The 21,943-nt window shown below is 34.5% G+C and overlaps 1 protein-coding gene across 4 annotated transcripts in view; it reads right to left on the minus strand.

Annotated features, from left to right (window-relative positions):
• Window positions 1–1,478: 1,478 nt before the first annotated feature.
• PHTF2 (putative homeodomain transcription factor 2) overlaps window positions 1,479–21,943 on the minus strand; it is a 129,084-nt gene continuing 108,619 nt past the window's right edge. For 3 of the 4 annotated variants that reach the window (XM_086696851.1, XM_086696850.1, XM_086696853.1), the window contains 8 exons: window positions 17,490–17,618; window positions 15,312–15,584; window positions 14,951–15,082; window positions 11,970–12,056; window positions 8,453–8,608; window positions 7,470–7,565; window positions 5,192–5,317; window positions 1,479–3,891 (listed from right to left, as the gene is read on the minus strand). In XM_086696851.1, the coding sequence (XP_086552977.1) occupies window positions 3,871–3,891; window positions 5,192–5,317; window positions 7,470–7,565; window positions 8,453–8,608; window positions 11,970–12,056; window positions 14,951–15,082; window positions 15,312–15,584; window positions 17,490–17,618 (1,020 nt within the window). In that variant the 3' untranslated portion in view covers window positions 1,479–3,870. Of the gene's footprint in view, window positions 3,892–5,191; window positions 5,318–7,469; window positions 7,566–8,452; window positions 8,609–10,143; window positions 10,334–11,969; window positions 12,057–14,950; window positions 15,083–15,311; window positions 15,585–17,489; window positions 17,619–21,943 lie in introns of those variants that run through there. The other variant, XM_086696852.1, reaches the window with a different exon arrangement.

The following is a 21,943-nucleotide window of genomic DNA, read 5'->3' on the forward strand; positions in this document are numbered from 1 at the left end:
AATAAATAAAAAACGTTGAAAAAAAAATTAAAAAAAAAAAAAACAAAAAAAACTTTAGGCCTTAAGCCCCACTGGTTGCAAGAACTCACAAAATTCAGCCCCTCTCACTTTCCAAGCCAATGGCTATGGGGAAACATTCTTCTTGTGTGTTCCCCTGTGCATTCCTCTCCCTCTCGCCCTTCTGTGTGACTATGGCTCTCTCCCCTCTGCAACATCCAAAATCCATTTCTCTGCACTTCCTACCTTCTTCAATGTGGCCTCTTCTCGACCTTTAGTTATGGAATTTGTTCTGCCAGTCTTTAGGTCAATTCTGGGGTATTTCGGATGATTTGACAGTTATCTAATTGTATTCATGGGATGAGACAAGCCTAGGATCCTCCTACTTTTCCATCTTCTTTGTCTCTATAGAATATACTTTCAAAGGGAATAAAAGAAAATGTGGGTTTTATCATTAACAAAGTATAGCAACCTTGGGCAAGCTTCCTAACCTCTTTTGTGATGACAGGTTTTTTATCTGATAAGAACGTTGGACTAGGTGGTGTCTAAGGGCCTATGTGACTCATTCATTCATTCATTCATTCATTCACTCATTCATTCAATAGACTGAGATTTTTCTATGTATCAGGTACCATTTTATGTGCTAGGAATACAGTGGTGAATGCAGTTAAAATCTCATGGAATTTACATTCTACAAAATTCCTGATCATAAGGTAGTAATTCTCAAGGTGGTGAGGAGTGACAGGTGGGACAAATTTTCCAAGTCACTTGGGGAACACTTTTTAAAAAATATACTGCCTCATAGATCCACAGTCTCACCCCCAGTAGGAAGGCTCTGTGAGGAGCCAGTGCTATTGATAAGCATTTGAGGTATCCTTTGTACAGACTTGGCAGAAAAAGGGTTGAGAATCAGTGTTCTAAATGATACGGCAATTCAAAGACATGCCAGTCATATGCTCTATTTTGCATTCTGAAGGGAGACTCATTGAAAGAGCCAATTCCAAGCTTAAGGTAAGTTGGAAAGTGCAATTGAATTAAAAGTCCCTGATTAATTAAAGTCCTATGAACACTTGTACCAATCAATAGAAATATTAGAATGCTTACCCATCTTATTTTTGGCCATGATCTCTCATGCTGAACTCATGTGGCAAACTGTTTGATTAAAAATACCAGTATCCTTCTGACAATGAGCTTTAATATCCCAGGCCATGGCCAGTTTTCTGTATTTAAATACAAACAAATAAGCAAAAAAAAAAAAAAAAATTTAATGACATCATAGCATTTTGGTGGTGGAAGACCTGCATATTCTTTCATGTTGAGAATCATAACAAAATCTTAAATGTCGGGAAGTTTTAAAAAATTTATTTCCACTCGTCTGAAATCTAAGCATGATAACTAAAGTTTATGCTATAGTAAATACAACATTACCATAGAAATGTATATGAATTTAAAATGAAAAGAAAACAACAGAAAACCTTCAGTTTAACACTGTCAGCATAGAATATTTTATTTTAAACTTGCTGTTCAAACGTTCAATTACAACACATGTGGCAAAGAAACAACAGTTAACACACAACATCTGCCACAATTCTATCTCTGAACTGCCTTTTCTATATTATGTGATATGTTACAATTTCTTTCAATTTCTTACATTCACGGTATTCTTAAAGGCAGCAAATGTCAATTTTTTCTGCTTTGAAAACAATTCCATTAATATTTTGAAATTGCTTAAAATGACAACTTTTTCCTTTTGGTATTCTATTGCTGCCCACATTAGAGACATAATTCATAGTATTTATAGGTTGTTGAGAGGTATACTGTACTCAATAAATCAACTCCCAACTCTAAGTTAAAATGAACTTCAATCCAAAACAAGCATTTTCCTAAATCAGTATACTCAGCTACCTTTCTCAAAAATATTTCCATTCTGAAATAAGTTTTTTTTTTTTTTGTGAGATACAATAGTTTCATCTTTTATTCCTAACAGAACTCATGCTGTACTTTTTTTTCTCAAAATATATTTGATATATTCTGTGCAAAATGTTAAGTTCTGTATAGGTATGTACCTTATTCTGAAAAAGTTTATAAAATATAATTCCTAAAAACAACCTCAACATTAGACAATAGAGGAAGAAGAAACATATCAAACAAAGCCTAAGTTTCCACATGAGAAAATAAGTATGTTCTTAAAGCTCCAGTAATACATTCCTTGAAAGAACTCAGAATGCACTTTGGTCATTATTAAACATAGGAGAACATAGGTAATAAAACAAATTGCTTTTGTTGTTTTCTACATAAAGAAAATATACTACACAATGAGGCTGATCAAAAGGAATGGTAAGAGCAAAGTGATATTATGACATGGCTCTGTTCTCTACACATTCCTGATCTTAAGATTATGATTTGGGGATTAAAACTGCACCAATCAAATAAATCATTTACAATTAATTATTTTAATAAATTCCCTAAAACATGGTAAAAAATGTGAGGATATTCAACATGATATACCTTGCACCAAGAAAATTCTATACTGTTTCAAATAAATTCTTTGTTTTAGAAACTAGATACCCAGTTAAAAAAAAATTGCAAAAACATTTCATGTTGTATGTAATTCCTAATATATTCTTGATTGTACAAATGTAACAACTTAAAATCAAGGCCCAATGTAAGATATCACCATATTTGCCCTATCTACCTAACATGCCAACATGATATGTTTTCATTTGGACACTTGGCAAATTGTGTGTGCATGTGTATGTGGGGGGAGTAGGTAACTTTCCAGGTTAAAAGCATCTAAAATAGCCCTTATAAAATTGGAGGTGAGGGGGATGCACCAGGTTAAGTTTAGAGGATAGAATTTGCAAACTGAAGCTCTTTTCTGAAAATTTGGATATAGTTTTATAACTAGCAATCAAAGGAATATTTTATTGGTTCTTAACCTTGTTCTTAAGTTGTTCATTTGAGTGTGTATACACTATAGTGTACCATGGGGAGAAAATTATTTTACTTGAGTAAACATAATAATGTACTTTAGTAATATCAATAGGCACTTCACTTGTGAGATGAGTGTATACCTCACTCAAAAGGATACCATATCATGCCCTAGTACACTATAACATACCCCATATAAAGATACGCATTAAAAGTAACAATTTTAAAAAGTGCACATTTTGAGCATGCACAGTTGGAGCTGTGCAAACAGCCCAGTGTTTCAAATAAATACAATTATTACTAGTTAATTTTTATCAAAATATCTTACAGTATGGTAACCATTTACAATTATTGCTCTATTAAGAGTTTTATCATCAAAGAGCACTTGTTGACCTGTTATGTAATACCATATATATTAATACTGAAGGGTGTGTAACTGCAGCTTAATCAGTTCAGATCCTGGCATTGTTCCAAAATAATTCAAGAGAAACCCTGACTGGATCTTGAGTCACCAAAGAACACACTTTATGTGTTTAGCTGAGTCCAATGCAATATTCCAAGTTAAAGAAGTTTTCCTCAAGTAAGGCAAGTTCACGGCATTGATGGAGAAACGGGGCTTAGCAATGGCTTCTATTCTCACGATTTGTTATTTTGTCAATTATTTATGAACAATTACCAGGATCTCAAGTATCTGGATATCAGTTTTATCACCCTTTCGACAACTAAGTACATCAATGCTAAAAATAAAATATAAAGACTAAAATAAATGTAAAAAACAGTGAACAAGTAAAATAAATATAAGAATTGCACAAGACAGTCTGATGTAAACACTTCGATTTCCCAGCTGAGACTCCTGAAGCAAAGAGTCAGTGACTGCTTTCAGGCAGCTTAGTTGGTACTCTTATTCTGGAAAAGAGGCTACATCTTCTTTTCTCTGCATTGTCATGATTTAATCTTCCACAGCTAGTGAAAAAATAATAGAAGTAGTAACCATTAGAGTCAGTTTTTTTTTTAATGTTTTTAAATGTTTTTTATTTATTTTGGAGACAGAGAGAGAGTGTGCGCTTGAGCAGAGGGCAAGGAGAGGGAGGGGGACAGAGGATCTAAAGCAGGCTTCACGGCAACAGCAGCGAGCCCAATGCAGGGCTCCAACTCATGTACCACGAGATCATTACCTGAGCAGAAGCTGGACGCTCAAACAACTTAGCCATCTGGGCACCCCTAGAGTCAGTTTTAATACTGTAACTTATAAATTATATTACATAATGCTATTATCTAAATTTCATTCATAAACAAGTATAGGTTCTACTATTTTAAACTCTTTTATCCTTGCATTTTCAAGAATAATTCACCTTGGGGCGCCTGGGTGGCGCAGTTGGTTAAGCGTCCGACTTCAGCCAGGTCACGATCTCGCGGTCCGTGAGTTCGAGCCCCGTGTCAGGCTCTGGGCTGATGGCTCAGAGCCTGGAGCCTGTTTCCGATTCTGTGTCTCCCTCTCTCTCTGACCCTCCCCTGTTCATGCTCTGTCTCTCTCTGTCCCAAAAATAAATAAACGTTGAAAAAAGAAAATTAAAAAAAAAAAAAAAAAAAAAAAAAGAATAATTCACCTTAAATAAAAAAGTAAAAATCAGATTTCCCTTGCTTTCTTTTATTGGGAAGTAGCAATATACATATACCACTTGTTTAATATGAATAATCTACACCTTACTCACTAAGAGTTGTGCATATGCTGGGGGATATATGCATTGCTGTATAATAAATAACTTTTGGCCAAAAAAAGAAATAAGGTTCTTCTTTTCCTTTTTTATCACCTAAATTAGATTCAGATTATGAGTAAAAAATGAATACCTTATTCTATACAAGAGTCCTATTTGTATGAATACTGTTCCAAATTAGGAGTTCTATGAGCATTATAAACCAAGAAAATTATTCATTCTTTGTGCACAATATTATGAAAATTATTTCACCACTGTGCATTCGAGATCTCAAAAGACGGACGGGGTAAAATAAATGTCACAAGGTGTCACAGGGCACTAAGAAATAAAAATATACCTGGAAGGGGCACCTGGGTGACTCAGTCAGTTGAGTGTCTGACTCTTGATTGTGGCTCAGGTCATGATCTCACAGTTGTGAGATCGAGCCCCACCTCAGGCTCCATGCTGCATGTGGAGCCTGCTTAAGATTCTCTCTCTCTCTCTCTCTCTCTCTCTCTCTCTCTCTCTCTCAAAAAAGAAAAACAACACAAAAACTTGGAAACTCTTACCTTTAAATTAAATCCAAGCAAGTCACTGATAACGCCAGAAACAGCGGACAGTATGACAACCTGGGTGATGTTATAAAGCAGTGGATTCATTGTAAGCCCATATAATCTAAAGGGACTGTCCAATTCCTAGCAAAAGAAAAAACAAAAAACAAAAAACATGAGCCCAGAAATACATTAAGAATCAAGAGTTAAACTAATTCAGGGCAATATACAATGAGAATTTTTGAAAAAAACTTTCATAAAACAGTTACAAATTGTGGATAGTTTTAGAAAGGATAAACTTGGTTAAACTTAAACTATATATATATATATATATATATATATATATACACACACACACATATGTACATATACATATGTGCGTGTGTGTGTGTATATATATATATATATATATATACTTTCAGGTTTTTCTTTTCTTAGAAGTGACTTCCATTAAAAGAACTCTGTGATCTAAATTCGTAACTGCAATTTCCGTCTCAAATGAATGACTAGTAAAGTACTGGTCTAATAATTACCAAGAGGTATGAAAACATTTTCTAGTGTAAGAACAAAAAATGTAAGAGAATAATACCTTTTTGCACAAGAATTAGAAAAGTAGCCAAATTTTCTGCTATTATTAATACATACATAAAACTCCCTTTAAGACAATTACTTTTCAAATATAAGAATTAATTGATTCAAAGATTTAAAATTCTATGATTTATTTATTCTCAGATTCAAAGTTATATGGCAGGCCCTGTGTTAAGCTCTAGGAAGTCAGGATTTAGTCCCTGTGCTGACAGACCTTACAGTTGAATAGACATACAAATAAATAATTAATTGTGAGTCTCCCATAAAAGAGCTATTATTAAAAAGGCAGTGGGTCCTAGAGGAAGGTGCTCCTAAAACTTAGTGGGAGGAGGTATTCCATAAGACACATGAAAACATGGCATCTTTGAATGGCTACAGGTTGCCCAGCATTGTTAGGGGCCAACTGCAAGGAAAGAAATCCTTCAAATCTGTAAAACGGGCTACTTAGGTAAGGGTCATTCTTTACACAAATCGTACTAACAGACTGAATTTAATCAGGGAGAGTGTATCAGATGTGCACATGAGAAAGATCACAGGCAGTAGGGAAGCACTGTGGAAAAGGCGCTGGAAAACAGTGAGACTAGAAGCAGGAAGGCCTGCTTTGTTCAATGGATCAAAGCTCAAGTGAGAGACAATGAGGGCCTGACCTAGGATAGTACTGATAGGGAAGCGGAGATGAACTAGAGGATATTGGAGAGGTTAAATCAATGGGCCTGAGAATTTCTTGGCAGTGAAGAGTGACAGAGAAAAAACAATCTATATTAACTCCCAGGTTTCTGAGTAGAAGATTTGTATATGACTGTGTGTGATCAAAAAGGATCACATTGTTGTGCTCTGTATTTTCTCAAATTTCCCTCTACTCTGGGATTGAAGCTGCTTGTAAGTCTCATCCTGTCTAGCATAGTGCCTACACTCTGAAAATATTCAACACATATGTACCAGACAAGCCCACCCGCCTCTCTTCTGAACCTTGCTTGTCAAGGCCTATTATATACTGTGAGGCAGTACCTAATTAAGACTTTTTAATTGACTGAAGAATTAAACGTACTACTGAGAGACTACTAATTTTATACCATTCTCTGAAAACATTATATTCAATTTGTTACAGAAATTGAGATTTTAAAAAACATTTTCCTTTTAAGAAAGAAAAACATTACTAATACTGCAAAGCAATGCTAGAAATATTTTATCAAATTACCTCCAAAGAGTTATTATGACATCAAATATTTTGAAATTATATTTTCTGTCACCAAAAATGATTTGAAAATTTAAAGGTTTATTGGTGATATATATTTATTATAATTACTATGCATTACTAATTTTTAAGCTAACTCAGGCCACGCAGAAGACTGCTCTGAGAAATATAAAATGAGAAAATTTCCAAATTAACACCAAATCTCCCTTTTTGAAATCTATTTTAAGTACTAGGAGGCAAAATTTCCAAAGATACCAACCTCTAAATACTTTAAACATTAAAGTCTTAAATTTTCAAAAGTTATTAAAATTTCAAAATGATATGATTTGGATAACACTGGTTAGTTTTACAATAAGTAAAATGTACATGACACGAATGTGTTCAAATATAATTTGGAAACAATTTGGATAATCATAAAAACCAAACATAAGATAGGATCTGCAAACAAAAGACTAAGATAAAATGTCAGAACAGCATATTCTACATTATATCCATTTTCAGTTTTATTTTTACCTTTAGCAGTTTAGTAGCCAGCTTTAAAACATTATTCACTAGTGTCAGTTCCTCTTTTTTGTTAGGTTTCTTCTCCATTTTCAAGTAGAGGTTTATCTTTTATAAAAAAAGGAATGAAAACGAGGAATGAATAGTTAAAAATACTTAAAATTACAGCAAATACTCATTTTTAAAAGGAATTGAAAGACAGTCACTAAAACATTCATGGTGCTTCTCCGGGTATTGAGATTATAGATGACATTAATATTCTCCTTCATACTTTACTGTATATTCCAAATTTCTTACAGTAAACATTTTATAATAAAATTTTAAACTTTTCAGATTAAAGCTGACACAAGAAAGGAAAACTCGATTTCATTATTTAATAGGTGAAATACTTTACTCCTAGAGCCAAAACAAACAAAAGAGTAAGTAAATCTAACTAAAGTAGATCAATTGGTTTGTTTGCTGCTCTCCCCTTTCCCTTTAATTGAGCTCATGTGACAGGATTACTGATTCTTAAAAATCATACTTTCCCTGGCAAAACTACTCAAAACATTTTCACTGGCAGTAAGTTTCTTTAAGTAATTCCTATGGAATGGTAAGGAAAATATTAAACAAATTAATACACAACAAAGTCAACCATCAAAATTCTTATGCTTTATCCTTCCTACTGAATAAAAAATTCCTACTTCTTCAAATATGGCTCTGCTAGACTGCCAAGCAAACATATCCCACTAATGGTTTAAAGTTCATCACTTCTATAAATAGTACTTGCTTCTTGTCAAATCAAAGTGAAACAGTAAAACAACAGGTCAGACTTGAAAGCCGCATCAAGGCAGGAACATTGAAGAAAGGCTCATGTCCTATCAAATGTCAAGTTTTTCTTTGTAACACAAATGCAATCTAAAAACAGGTTCCTAAAAAACCTCAAGTAAATGAAAAGATTTTTAGTTTAATATGTAGATTATAGGCATTAACTTATAATAAACATGCATTCTCACCTGTTCAGTAAGTAATATTGAGGTATTGCTATATTTTTTACTTGTCTCTGATCCAAGGGTAACAAATCTTAGGAGAAAAAGTGTTAACGAGATGCACCAGATTACTAGTTCCCAATTGTAGTGACAATCAAGGAAGATCTCATGCACGTGAAGCAACTAAAAGTGTACGAAAAAGGCAACATGAAGCAGCAATGTGATTCAAACAATTTCTTTTTTAAAGGAAATAACATTTTATTTCATACAAATTGATCACGAATATAGTATTTTTATTTTAAAAACATTCCACATTTATTATGAAATATTTCAAACACATCAATAATGTAATCAAAACCCATAACAAGAAGGTAGAGAGGGTAACTGCCTTACTCCCAATTTTAAAGTAAATACCCCTAAGGTAATAAATATCGTATGTACAATGTCTGCTTTAAATTTTTATATACTTTAAGATTAAGAATAGTACTTTCCAGTCATTGTATTATGAATCTCCACTGAAATTCACCAATTTGTTTTCTGCATCTGTTAAGATGATCATATGTTTTCTCCCTTTTTAATCAACTACAGGAGCTCAAACCAGATTTGTGAGTTGAAAATCTTTGCATTCCGGGTATAAACTATATTGGTCATGGCATATTTATTGTTATTAAGTTGCTGGCTTCATCTTCCTAGTATTTTGCATTGAAGTTAATAAGGAAAATTAGCTCACAGTTTTCCATTTTTATACTGTCTCTCAAGTCAATTGGTATCAAGATTCTATTAGTCACACAAAATGAGTTGGGGAATAGTCCCTTTTTTTCTACTCTCGAGGTGTTTTGTGTAAGATTAGAATTACTGTTTATTTGAATAATTGGCAAAATTCAACTGTAAAACCACATGGGTCTAGAGGATTTTTGTTGGTGGCAAAGTTTTAAACTATTGAATCAATACTACTTTGTAGTTACAGGTCTCCTCAGGTTTTCAGTTTTTGAGTCAGATTTAGTACATTATGCATTTGTACCAAATTGTCCACCTAGGTTTTCAACTTTAATGATATAAAGTAATTTATACTAGCATTCTTTAAACAATTTCTCAACTGTGTCAGTAGCTTACAGTTTAATACACTATGCTTTCTAAATATTTGTTATTTATATGCTTTAAAATTTCCAAATGTATGAGTTTTTTTGCTGCTGTCATTGTTTTCTACCGTAACTGCATTACTGTTAGATTAAGTGGTCTACATTGTTTCAGCTGAGAATTACTTTGTGTCCAAGTACATAGGAAGGACAGTTTGTAAACTGTCCTTGTGTTTGAAAAGAATATGTATTCTCTAATTTTAGAACAAAATTTAAACTATCTTGTTTAGGTACATATCTTCATTGTTTTTTGTGTGTTTGTTTTTTGTCTGTTTAATCTATCAATTACTGAAAGAAATGTGTTAAAAACCTTCCAATGAGGTTTTTAAAAATAACTTCTTGGTGTTATTGATTTTGGCTATCTGTACATATATTTTGAAGTTACTGGATTACATGCATACAAGCTGAGAATTATTAGTCCTTGATGAATTATTCTTTTAATTTTTGTCACGCTTCCCTTTATCTCCCATTGAACTTAGATTACAGTCATTTCATCTGATATTAATATGAACTCACCAGCTTTCTTATAGCTAGTATTTGCCTGCCTCTTCCTAAGAGACAGAACTACTACAGGATGTACTTCAGGAACATGGAAATTAAGCTTGGAACAAAAGGCTAACATGCAATAAGGAACTGTAAGTAAAGAAATCAGTCTTTTCCTCCTGGTTGCTTTTAAGATTTTTCTCTCTGTTTTGGTGTTCTGTAGTTCTTCCACAATGTGTCTTGAGTGTAGATTTATATTTATTGCTCCTTCTTATTCTTGTTGTGCTTCCTAAATCCAAAGCTAAGGTCTTAGCAACACAGAAAAACTGTTAGCCATTATCTCTCCAAATATTGCTCTCCTTCTCCTTCCCATCTGGAATTCCTATGGATATATGTTGGCTCTCTCCCATGTTTCAATCTCCTTTTCATATTTCCATCTCTTTATCTCTGTCCTATATTTTGGGTAACTTCTTCCATCTCCCATTCACTATTTTTAGCTGTCTTCAATCTGCTATTTTTTATTGTGTTGTTAATGTCAATAACTGAATTTTTCATTTCTCTGAAGTGCTGTCAGTTCTTTTTCAAATCTGTTCTTTTTTCATAGCGTTATCTGTGTCTTTATCTTATAGTTCTTATCTGATCAGTTTATCATCTGAGGCAGCTAATCTCCTGCTTGTTGGTTCACTGACTGGCTCAACATGGATGGTTTCTTCAGTGTTTTGAAACCTCAAGAGGCTTCTTCATCTGTGGACATCCTGAGGCCTAGGCTGAAGTCACATTCCCCAAGAACCAATCTTGGTTTTGCTTCTGCCAAATATCCTAGGACCGCTTTTTATATTAACTTCTTGACACGGAGATTACAGGACAAGATCTGTAATGCACATTTTAAACCCTGAACCTCTAATAAGGGCAGACCTACAGTTACATATTCTTAGGGCAGAGACTTATCGCCCCATTCTAGTCAGAGTCCAGGCAGAGTTAGATGAGCTTTCTTATTATCCTCCTGGGCTGGTGGACAGGCTGTTTTTCTTATTCTACCTTTTCATGGAGACCGTAGTCCTGTAAGGGGTCTGGTTTACGGGGGGGAGCATGTATAAGGGTGTATGCAGGCTGAGGCCTCATCTTCTGTCCTCTTGTGGGCCTAAATCTGAAGTCTCTAGGATACGAAGATTGACAGTGTACCTCACCTCCTCATCCTAGCGCTCTCACAGCATTAACACATATACTTAACTGCTCTTTTTTTTTAGCTTTATCTTCATTTTTGGCCCCTTACTGTCTTATAAACTCAGATATGCATGTAATATGTACATAGAAGAGCTTATATATGAATATTAAACAGCTAAGTTTCCACCCACCCTCTGGACTATACAGTATTTTAAAGCAGAAGAATCTTCAGGTAATCTAGTATGTCACAGTACTTGAAATGGAAGTTTAATTTTATAACGCAGAATATCCTGAGATACTTCTGTGCTTCCTGACTAGTCTTGGACAATGAGAGTTCTTTCTCAGAGCCTGAGGCAGTCATGTCACAGTGACGATTCAGATATAAAATGAAAGAATACTACGTGTGAATAAAGCAGAGATTTGTGAAAAACAGTCTGAAACAATTTTGCAATTCTAGCCACTAATAAGTTTGTTTTGGGAAATAAAGATAACCAGGTAAGTGACTGAGAAAAAGTAATTACTATATATTCAATCAATAGACATCTGAGACTATGCTAGCCACTGCTCATGACACAGAGATGAATAAGACCCATTTATTTATTCTACTGAAAAAAAAAACTGCAAAAGGTCAATTTCAAAACTTGTATAACTAGGCTTCCTTATAATATTACTACTGTGGTTGTTTATTATTAGAAAGCCTTCTGGAGCCCAATAATTATAGATATGATTATCTACTTTCTACACAGAACAAGTCAACTCACCTGGGCACAACAGATAAATACAACTGATATAGTCAACAAGAAAGCAGATGAAACTATAACATCGACTGATCGCTGAGGACCTCGACGCTGGGGAAAAAGAGGAAAAATGCTTTTAAATATATTTACTAATTAGCAGCTAATTCCATGCTTTCAATTAAAGTGTTGATCCATCCCTGCAGGTTGATCATAGCTTACAATGTTGAAAATATACCTAATTTGTTGGATGAATTTTAATTACAAAGTGTTACTATTTCCTGAGGATTTGCAATACAGTAAACATGGTGAATACATAGCATAGAATTCTTAGCATAACTTCCACGTTTTTCATTTCCTTTCATTCCAAATATTTTGTCAAACACTAATCATTTATTCAACAGATATTTCTTGAGCACCTTCTCAGAATGAGGCGCTGTGCTGGGCACTGAAAATACAGCAGAGAACAAAACACACACAGTCCCTACCTTCACAGGAAGTAGCAGGAAGTCAGACATCAAGCTTATAGCCACAGATATAGGTGATCAGTTGTAATAAGTGCTATAAAGGAAAGGTAAAGGATGCTCGGAGAAAACTGGTAGAGAATTTGGTTTAAGTACCACTTCCTTAAGGAGATCTTTCCCAGGCTCACACTCCTAACTCTTACAGGCAAGTTAGGAAGATAACCTGGGAAGATCTTCCTGATACTGTGATGTTTATACCAGAATAGGGTGCTCAGGTATGATATAGCATATGGCAGTGTTCCTGGCAGAAGGAAGGACAAGTGCAAGAGCACAAAACAGTAAAAATAATATTGCATTCAAAGAACTGAAGCAGTCTGGTATGGCTGGAATGCAGAGAGGAAAGTGTTTCAAAATGAGACAAGGGAGACAGGATATCCTCAGGAGCTAGGTCACGAAGGGCATTGATAAGCCCTGTTCAGATTTTGTCCTTTAAGAGCAATGGAGAACCCTCAGAAAGTTTTAAGAATCACATAATGAGGGGCACCTGGGTGGCTTAGTCGGTTAAGCATCCGACTTCGGCTCAGGTCATGATCTCACAGTCTGTGAGTTCAAGCCCCGCGTTGAGCTCTGTGCTGACAGCTCAGAGCCTGGAGCCTGATTCAGATTCTGTGTCTCCCTCTCTCTCTGCCGCTCCCCTGCTCATGCTCTGTCTCTCTCTGTCTCAAAAATAAATAAAAACATTGAAAAAAAATTTTTTAAAGAATCATATAATGAAATCTACATTTTAAAAAGACCTCTGGTGGCAGACTGAGGAATGTATTGGAAGGAGGAAACCTGAATGCAGGGAGGACAGTTAACAGGCATCTATAGTAGCCCAAAGCAGATGATTGAAGGTTTCATTCAGGTTGCAGACATGGAAACAAAGAAGTAAATGGATCCAAGATATATTTTGGAAGTAGAAAGGGTGGAAAATGGTGATGAGTTGGATGTTGGAAATGCAAGAGAGGGGAGTAATAAATACCAAGGATAAATCCTAGGTCTGGGGCTACAGATTTTCCTTGCTAAATTTTAAGCTCCAAAAGGTAAGGCCTTGCATGTCATCAGTAGTGGATGTTAAGTGGTTAGCTTTAAATACATGTTTATTGAATGAAACAAACTATATACAAAAGAATACAACATCTACTTATATAACAGATTGATAATGAGGACGAATTACAGATGGCTTCTCACTAAGCCACGTAACAAAGATCATATTCATCCCTCCACATGACAGAAAAGTCACAATGAGTAAAAATAATCCATGCCAATTTTTAGCATTTCCCCATGGAGACTAACAAATTAAATCTATGAACAGAACAATGAATTTTTTAAATAGAAGGGTAGACAAATAGTGCAAACTTTTTTCCACTTCTTTCATTGTTACTTCAAAATGAAAAGCATTAAAGATCTAGGTATATCAGAGGGTTTCTGATCTTTTGGCCAGCTTTATTTAAGTACTGATTACTCCATGCATAATGAAAATCACTGCATCTTAACGTAGCAAAGAAATAATCCTCAGAAGAAGTGCTTTCCTAAACTTAATTCAGAAGTTCCCCATTTCCCTCCTGAGTTTTTATATCTTACTGCCATAATTAGGAAAGTTATTTTAAAAGATTAAGGGAAAAGAACAGCATGAAGAGAATGGCTTAGAACTGCAAGCTAATATTTTTAAATAGTAATAGGCCACTTCAGTGAGGATACTCACTGATTAGTTTTTTAAATTCTTTTTTAAGCAGTGGGCTCCCTCTGCTGGCTTCTGATAACCATTCTAGGTATGAATAAAATCTTTAAGCTTCTGAATGAGTAGAAGTTGGTGAGATTTATGAAAAAAACATTATTGTCAAATCTAAAAAACAAAACCTATGAATAAACAAACAAAAAGCAGAATCAGACCTATAAATACAAAGAACAAACTGATGATTGCCAGAGGGAAGGGGGTGAGCGGATAGGCAAAATGGGCAAAGTGGAGTAGGAGGTACAGGCTTCCAGTTATGGAATGAGTAAGTCGCAGGAATAAAAGGCACAGGTTAGGGAATATAATCAATGGTATTGTATTAGTGCTGTAAGGTGACAGACGGTAGCTACACGTAGCGGTAAGCATAGCATAGCATACCACACAGAGGTGAATGACTATGTTGTACACCTGAAACTAATGTAACACTGTGTGTCAACTATGCTTCGATTAAAAAAAAATTAAAAATTAAAATTTAAAAAAATTAAAAAATTAAAAATAAATAAAATATAAATCTATGACAATTTGATCTTGAATGATCTACATAAAAATGTATGTAAGCCTTTTAGGCCTCAGGTGTTTTATCTAAAGAACCAGTTAAACATTTATTTTCAATTTCTGAATATGGATTGAAAAGAACACTAAGTATGACCACGCAGCAGCATGTTGCGTACACAGGTGACTACACATTCAGACATACACCCATATTGAAAAAAGAGAAACTCTGAGAGGAAGGCAGCATGTTAAGAGTACTTTTATCACTACCATTCTACCTTAAGATAGGACCGGAGAGAGAGCCACATTTTTATATTCTGTACTTTCTTCAACCGGAAATGAGGAACCTCAGATTTTCGAGCCCTCCTTGCAGATGTTAAATGTCCAAACAGTTTTGCAAAAAGTAATCGCTAAAAACAGATTAGGATAAGGATTAATTTTCAAGTAGATTACCACAGAAAAACAAAAATCAACAAAATATGGCTTGTTATAGGATTGTATTTGCTTAAGTACTACAAAAACAAAACAGGAAAATAATTAGCGGGTCAAATGATTTAATGAAATACTAAAATACTTCAGGAATTATCTATTATGAAAAGGATAAAATATTCTCTATTCAAAATTCTATATTATACTCACCTGTTTGTAAGTTCTTTCTGCTACACAGAGCAAAAAAAAGAAAATCCACACAAGAGACACACGAACCACGAAACTTATTATAACCATAGAAAGAACTATGACATCTTCATTAGAACCAAATGCAATCACATAAAGTTCTGAAGCAGAGTGTGCTGTGAGTTGTTCCAAGTCTGTAGCTTGGGAGAGTCGGAAAACAAATGGAGTTAAACCCAGGATTAGAGAGATTGCATTTCCAAAAATCTGGTATCCTATTCCTGGTATATGGCTGTTCACCTATATTGAGAGAGAGAGAGAAAGAGAGAGACAGAAAGAAACCCAACCATACATAAATTTTATCTACAGTAAAATGAATTCCTATTAGGCATTATTTTATTTATAGCGGTATAAAATCATTTTGTTAAAATATATGAGTTTTAATACACGAATAATGAAATTTAAATTGACTCAAAGTTTGAGAGCATATTACAGGTAGATTGTAAGTCATTATATGTTCAGTTTTTAAAAACAGTTCATTATCAGATTTCTAATTCACTAAGTGGATGCAAAAGGATGAACTATTTTGGTCTTACCTAGGTCTGGGGAAAAAATTCTATAGATCTCACTATTTCAAAAGTTAGAAATATTCACAAATACTTCCATATTAAAAAGAATGAGATCTCATATCCACTTAAGCTCAGTACATAAAAAGAAAAATCTAGAATTACACTTATTTGATAAATTTGCAATCTGTGTTTTCCTTCAAAGAGCTCAGTATACAAATGGATATCTCCTTAATACTTTAAAACCATTTTAAAAGAAAATGTGTTAGAGGGGGGAAAATTAAATAAAAAAGGAGAAAAAGGGAGAATTATGAAAAAGGAAACTGGAAATGAAATAATGGGAAATATAAGACTGGTAGGACTGGGAGGGATCTAGCTAACTTTCTATCATCATATTATACATTCTGGAAACAACCTGCTAGTTCACAGACAGCTAAGGTATGGAGCACCAACTACATCCACATCTCCAGAGATTCCTTAGGAGTATGTCATAGGATGGAAATCAATTTCTAGAGCAGTTACTTTAATTTCTGTCCTCCATAAAGTATGCATAATAGTTCTTACATAATGAACAATGCATGGAAATTTAGAAGTGTAAATAAAATTTGGGTGCCTGGGTGGCTCAGTCGATTAAGCTTCTGACTTCGGCTCAGGTCATGATCTCACGCTCTTGAGTTTGAGCCCGGAGTCTGGCTCTGTGCTGACAGTTCAGAGCCTGAAGCCTGCTTCAGATTCTGTGTTTCCTCTCTCTGCCCCTCCCTCGCTCACACTGTCTCTCTGTCTCTCAAAAATAAATAAACATTTTAAAAAATTTAAAAAAAAGTCCAAGTTAAATCATGCCTAGTTGCCCAAGAGGAATCAGATAAAATTTAAAAAGTAGTAATGATTTCATAAAAGACACAATTTCATAACTGAAATTAAAACCCATAGTATTTGTACTCTACCTCCTGAAACTACTCAAGACCTGTTACCTCTAGCTGCATTTACTTCTATATATTTAAGTGGGCAAGCAAGTATCAATATAAATATTCTATTTTGATTTTTTTAAATAATAAATGAAGCAGGAGGGAGGACACAGGAAAATAAGCCTTCATCAACACTTGTGTATGTCTAGCACAATTTGATCCATGGAAAGCAAAAGAAAGGATAACATAAAAGAAGAAAATTTTATTTTATTTTATTATTATTTTTTTTTCAACTTTTATTTATTTTTGGGATAGAGAGAGACAGAGCATGAACGGGGGAGGGGCAGAGAGAGGAGGGAGACACAGAATCGGAAACAGGCTCCAGGCTCTGAGCCATCAGCCCAGAGCCCGATGCGGGGCTCGAACTCCCGGACCGCGAGATCGCGACCTGGCTGAAGTCGGACGCTTAACCGACTGCGGCACCCAGGCGCCCCAAAAGAAGAAAATTTTAAATTGCATCATCTGTTCTTGGTCAGAACAATGAAAACACTAAAGCATGACGGTGGTTTGGTGACAAATCACTGTATAAATCACAAACAGGACCAAATACAAATACTTTTTTTTCATGTTGAAAAAATGAGGTAAGTTGTAAACATAACAACCTAGTAATTATTTATTATATTAATAATTGCTGTCTTATTCTTGAACTAAAAGAATAATATTTAAGCACTCACTCTGTTCATTATCATTCCACTGATTTCAAGCACAGACATGTCTGCTTTCTTGCAGTCATTGCCTTCCCACACTATAGCACTTATTTTCTCTAATCCCGGGTGGGAATTATGGAGCCAGGGCAAATGACTCTATAAAAAATAAACAGAAATTGGTGAATACATTTATCACATTTCATAAATAAAACGTGTGTATATATATAAAATACACTAAAAAACAAATTGGTGAATGCATTTATCATATTTTATAAAACAGAACATATATATGTCTGAACATGGGTATACCTGTATCTACATACACCCAACTTCAAAGACACTAAAATTCTATCTTAACATTAATTAGCATATACATTGAACAGAAGGCATAAAAATTACAGTTATAAAAATGTGTACATTAAGAACTTCCTCTAATAGGTGTTAGGCAAGCTACTATTCAAAAATCCTCTAAAATGTGTCAGCAAAAGCCCTTAGTTGTCAATTGTCTACATAGCTACTAATATAGTAGTGTTCAAAAACAAATGGATATCAAATTGTTCATATTATTGACTCTCCAATTTACGGTCGTTCAATACAAAGCACATGACAGCTAAGATTTAAACCTCTCTGAAAGACTAAACAGTGATACAATCTCATCCTGGAAGAGACTCTTCCTCATGCCCTTACCCTCATTATTTAATTTAGTTACTTTTCTGTATTTTAATCTAGCATTTCCCCAAAGGATTAACTTTTTTTTGTTCCTTTGAGTATATATTGCAAATGGAAGCACATGATACTGAAAGTACTCTCTCAATGTTTCAAGAAATAGAAAAAGGCAAAAAAAAAAAAAAAAAGAAAAATTGAAAGCCTTAATACAAAGGATCAGATGCTTAAGTTTGTTTTTTTTGTTTGTTTTAGATAATTAAAATAATAAAACTTTGGGGTGCCTGGCTGGCTCAGTCAGAAGATGTGCCTCTTGATATTGTGGTTGTGAGTATGAGCCCCACATTAGCTGTAGAGATTACTTAAAAATAAAATCTTTAGGGGTGCCTGGGTGGCTTAGTCGGTTAAGTGTCCGACTTCGGCTCAGGTCAGGATCTCATGGTTCGTTGGTTTGAGTCCCGTGTTGGGCTCTGCACTGACAGCTTGAAGCCTGGAGCCTGCTTCAGATTCTATGTCTCCCTCTCTCTCTGCCCCTCCCCCACTCACACTCTGTCTCCCTCTCTCTCAAAAACAGATAAAACATTAAAAAAAATTTTAAATAAAATCTTTAAATAAATAAGTAAATAAATAAATAAATAAATAAAACTTCAAAATAGGATGGTTGGGGATTAAAGACAGCAACAAAATTCAACACTAATCTTTACCTTATCAGATATTCATGAGAAGTTAAAACATTAAAAGATCAGACCCAAAATGGGATGAATTTACATTACAGTATTACTTATTTTTATAACATATTTCATTAAAATAACTTCTAGCAATGAGTAGAAGAATCTACTATAGTTATAGTTATTCTCTGAAGGACAGAAATGTGATTAAAATATGGTAAAGGTAAGTTTTTTTAAAACTTAAGGAATGATTTTCCTGTAGGGAGAATAAAATTGCATTGATTTGTTTTGATTAAAGATATAAAATAGTCATTAATAATACGTAAGAAAACAGATATGGGTAGTTATTATCATTCTGAATCGAACATTAATTTTCTGCATGTAAAGCTATATATACCAGGTTTACTATAAGCAGAATAAAAATTGATGAATAATTACAGGCAAACCGTAATGCCACTAGCCATATTATTAGCAAAGTTCTTTTACATTTAGTTTACTTGACTACGAAAAAGTTTTCTCTAAAAATTTATCTTTTCCAAAGATATGGTATTCGGTATTTTAATATACACTAACCATCATAGCATATATTTCACTATTGGAGAGCCTTCAAAACTGTTAAGACACTAGTTATTAACTATCCACTTAATTCCACAAAATATTCTAACTAGGATAAAAGTTATTTGCTTTCCACGGAAATTTAATCATTATGAAACAACATGGGCTCAAAGGCTAGGAAGAAGAGCTAGAAGCTGAATGCAGAGTGTAAAGCCTGGAGAGACAAGATTTCAACCACTGATTTACAGGCTTCTAATCTTTTTAAACTCTCAGTCTGTTAACAGTGAATTAAAGCCTTCCCAATTACATGAAGCAAGGCATATCAAGGTCTATCTAGGACAGAAATAGGAATTCAAAAAGTTCACCCTCCAAAAGTATTCATTTTGCCCAGTCACCTTTGCAGTTACTTTACTTAGCATTTGATATCATCTTCCTATTTCTAGAAAGCCAACAAGTAGGAGAAAGAGAGCAACTAGAAACTGGTGAATTTAAAAAGAGTTAACTGGGGGAAAAAAAAAAAAAAAGAAAAACCCAACCCAACCCTGTATCTGTGTGTGTGAAATATATTCTGAAACCACAGTCTTGTTGCAACATGTGCTGTCTACAGTGTATGAAGAGCAGCATTACATGAAATGCTTTTTCAGAAAGGCTCAAGGAAAACTGAATAATTCCATTTCATAATTTTATCATATAGGTTCTTCTTGGTATATTTTTCAGACTAAAATCTGGATCCTCATTCAAAATCTCAACTGCTTTGTTTCATGTTCATTCAAAACTGCCTGAAAACATTAACACTTAATTGGTACCATGTTTTATTTCAAGTAAATTCACCATGACAACCGCTTTACTGCAGTTTCTACCTGTGGGAACTGTACCCATTAAAATCTGGCTTCACCTACTGCAAAATGAATTTCACTTGAATATGGCCTCATACTTTATTATATACTCAGCCACGACAGGGGGAGAGAAGTTTTCTGCTGTAGAAATGTTTCAGTTACTATTTCCAAAGAAAGTAAAACAAACAATAAAACAAAACTACAGATTTGGTGACATCCTGCCTAGAACACACAGATTCAGATGCTCATTGTTTCTTCGTAAGGAGGTATTTTTCAGTTTTTATGGTGGGCAGAAAACGGTCCTCCAAACCCAATACAGATCTTAGTCTAATAAGAAAAAACTGGTAGCTTTTCATTAAAGGGAGCTAATTTCCATTACATGGCTACTATTAAAACTGAAGATATGAGCTCATTTTTTAGAAGCCTGAGAATAAGAAATGTGTGTAAAATCAAGTCTTTAATCCGCAAGCAAAACCAATGTAAGTCTGTGATACTGTAATTAATATGCAGAGTAGAACATTAAAAATCGTACCAAAAAGGAGCAGAGTAGTGGGATAGATTTAGGGCCAACTAATTCTGTACAGCATTCTTTAAAAACAATTTGGAATGCTTTGAAAAAACTGTATTTCCTTTCATTCATTTACTCAATTTTTGTTAAACACCTACTAAGTACCAAGTACTGTGTGATACAACTATGAGCAAAAGAACACACAGTCCCTGTTTCTATGCCTCTGATGGTGTCACTGGGAAAATAGCTCACAGGCATTTTCCTAAACTTCAATTCCAGCTCTCTGCCCAGTGACTTAGATGAATATCCAGGTGACTCATCCAACAACCTATTCTCATGGATTGTTTCTTATTTTTTGCTTCTTAAATTCCAAGGACCTTCAGCTACTCCCATGGCCATAGTCTGGGCCTTGTCAACACACTGAATTGCTCGACTTCTCATCTTACCAGGTCTCACAAACCTTCATTCTAAAACACTTCTGAACACACCTATCCTTCAGTCTATCCCCTTCTTGGTTTCATTTTCTTCTCTGATATCTAACATTGTTTGGACTCTTAGCATTTCCATTATTTCATGGTCTCTCCTGTTCCTTGAATAACAACTATTTACTGAGCACCTACATTGTGTGACTTTGGGTGTGTTATTTAATTCTGAGCCTCAATTTTCTCATCTATGAAATAAATATATAACCATATATAAAAGATACACTACACTGTTGTAGGTTGTGAAAATTATATGACATAATGCTTCTAGATTACTATGCACAGTGCCTGGCATGTAGTGAATGCTTTTTAAATGTTTGCTTTATTGATTACCACAACTGTATTTCAGAGACTATCACACAACTGTGTGGACTGAGCAATCACAAATTCATGGTTTCAGATTCCATCTGGACCCTCAACAATATGGCAGTGCGACTCTTAATGTGTTCGTTGGCTTGAATACATGCACAAACTCTCTTCACTTTTCACAAATGATAACTATGAGCCGTCACCACCAACCCTATTATCTCACTTGTTGTTAACAGACCTCCTGGCCTCCTGCACTACATTAGGCAATAATCCTTTCATCATCTTACTAATTTTTCTCTGTGCACTTACTCCTCCTCCTATTTCAGCAGATGATGTGTTCCCCTTCCTATCAAAGGCAAAACTTCCTAATTATGGTTCCCCTCTAGAATCCTAAGAAATCTCATTCAACAACTTCTTCTCCTGTATCTCTTCAGTCCTTCCCTCCTGGGTTTCCCCTATG

Source organism: Puma concolor, chromosome A2, assembly GCF_028749965.1.
Source record: "Puma concolor isolate L17-30 chromosome A2, mPumCon1.1.hap2, whole genome shotgun sequence".
NCBI lineage: Eukaryota > Metazoa > Chordata > Mammalia > Carnivora > Felidae > Puma > Puma concolor.